At 35.7% G+C, this 2,450-nt stretch overlaps 1 protein-coding gene across 1 annotated transcript in view; it reads left to right on the plus strand.

The window, feature by feature from the left end:
• Positions 1 to 201: 201 nt before the first annotated feature.
• LOC111083370 overlaps positions 202 to 2,450 on the plus strand; it is a gene marked incomplete at its 5' end in the record, with an annotated part of 14,654 nt that continues 12,405 nt past the window's right edge. Inside the window, one exon of the mRNA XM_022379866.1 lies at positions 202 to 450. Coding sequence (XP_022235574.1) covers positions 202 to 450 — 249 coding nt within the window. The remainder of the gene's footprint in view (positions 451 to 2,450) is intronic.

The raw sequence follows: 2,450 nt of genomic DNA on the forward strand, positions 1-2,450 counted from the left end.
GAATCTAGCATTCTTTGTTTTATTGTTTTTTTGTAGCCCTTAATCGTCAATTAACCGAATCTAGCATTCTTTGTTTTATTGTTTTTTTGTAGGCCTTAATCACTAGTTAACCGAATCTAGCATTCTTTGGTTTATTTGAAGTCCTTAATCACCAGTTAACTGAATCATTTGTGTAATATTTCACAATGTTTACTATCTAAGGGAATGGAGAACCTCTCGAAACCGTCATATTGTTGGATGAAGAAGATTCGGGATTTCTCACAAGTATCAACTTTCCACACATTCCACCAGAAGGAGTTACCTACACTCAACGTCTGCTAGCTCCTCTGCAATTCAGAATACGTGTTGTTTTCGATAAACTGATGTGGGAGGAAAGTATCTGTACAAATAGATTGGCAATAGATGGTATCGATGAAGAACGACACCGTGTGGAGGAAATGTGTACTAGCAGTAAGTCAACGGAAAAGGCTTCCAAAGTCGAGGTTATTTCGTCATCAAATGAACTCCATTTTACAAACTTGAATCCTCAGGATCGAGATCACAAACCGTTTGCTTTCTCTCTTTATTATAAAGTAATCTCAGGTAATGTTTGAATTTGCTTTGCTCTCAGTTTGAAACAATTTTATTAACTTTAATAAAAAAAAAACAATGGATTTAAGATATGGTACTTTTTGTTTAGCATACAATAAAGAACGTAGTTTTAATTTTAAATGAAACGTTGAGATTCACGTAATATGAATAGGGGGGGATAATATTCGAGGAATAAACGTTTTTCGCGGAAAATGATAAACTAATAAATAATTTCAAAAACTTCAGAAAAAGTTATTTTTATATCCAACTTTTATCCTTCAATATATTTTAATTATTTATTTTGTAGTAATTCTAATAGCTTAAAGTTATCCTTAATGGAATCTCCTCTTAAACAAGAAATCTTTGATGTACTCAGTCGGTATTAGTTTGGTTAGATGGAGCGATATAGCGTGAATAACGTAAACACAATTTACAATATGTGTAAGGCCCGGCATGGCCAGGTGGTTAGGGCACTCGACTCGCAATCTGCGGGTCGCGGGTTCGAATCCCCGTCACACCAAACATGCTCGCCCTTTCAGCCGTGGGGGCGTTATAATATGACGGTCAATCCCACTATTCGTTGGTAAAAGAGTAGCCCAAGAGTTGGCGGTGGGTGGTGATGACTAGCTGCCTTCCCTCTAGTCTTACACTGCTAAATTAGGGACGGCTAGTGCAGATAGCCCTCGTGTAGCTTTGCGCGAAATTCAAAAACAAACAAACAAACAATATGTGTAATCGAGTTACAAGGGATTCGTATCAGAAGCAGAAAAGGTTTGTCTGTTTACTTATAGAAAAGGTTTGTCTGCGTAGTTATTGATTTCTCAGATAAACTTCCCATGATCCTCGACTTCATTATAGTCAATGGATATTGATCTTCTATCTTATATTAACATTTAATTGTTTTTAAATTCCAAGTGCTGTATTTACCATATGTGTTGTGTGTGTGTGTGTGTGTGTGTGCATACACACACACACACACACAGTAAAACATAAAGAAATCCGATATAGGATCATAGGTACCTGTGGGCTTAGTTTTGACCTCGATATATATACTAGATTAATAGTTTTGTTTTACAGGGTCTATTAGGAAAATATACGAGAAGCATAGCGCCGGGTTTTACCTGAGCTTGTACATGTTGAAGGCAAATCAAAGGAAGTGGTTGTAAGCCTACACATTTTCACAGTTGCGCTAATTGAAACCATAAATTATCCATAATCACCGTGAAGAGCGCGTGGATTTCATGCTAAAAGAAATAAGCTTATGTGATTAGTTTACCGGCCTAAGAAGGTGAATAAAGCTAAGCCTCTCAATGTGATGTAACCACATAAGAACCCGGATTGTTAATCTTATCAGCAAATAAAATGTTCTTCTTTTTTTTCTTACTGTTTTAAAAGTATTCCTCATCTACTTAACTACTTAGTAGCACGTGAAATAAAATTATGTTGTTGTGTCATCATATAGGATTAACGTATACTAATTATTACAAATTATTCGTGTTGTGAATTAAGAAACTGGGTAAAAGAACTTTGGATCGTAGCTTTTTAAAGCAGTTTTAAACGTTTAATTGACTGTAGTTTACGTTATACTGAACACTGTCTGCTTAATATATTCAACTAATAACATATTTAATGAAGCTTTGGGTGCGGGTTGGTCCTCTAGATGTTTCCCGCATTTTCAACTTTGGGTGCATTATAAGAACAACAGTTAATCCAATAGCGTAGATGGTGGGTGCTGTTGACCGGTTGCTTTTTCTCTGGTCCGCAACCACATCCTTAGTAGTTTCGACATAAATGCAAAAATACAATGAAGTTTTAAGTTAAAAAACTAAGCTAGAAACTCCATTTACGCTATAGGGTTAAATTGTTTGTTTGTTTGTTTG

The sequence above is a fragment of the Limulus polyphemus genome, unplaced genomic scaffold (assembly GCF_000517525.1).
Source record: "Limulus polyphemus unplaced genomic scaffold, Limulus_polyphemus-2.1.2 Scaffold9281, whole genome shotgun sequence".
In the NCBI taxonomy this organism is placed as follows: domain Eukaryota; kingdom Metazoa; phylum Arthropoda; class Merostomata; order Xiphosura; family Limulidae; genus Limulus; species Limulus polyphemus.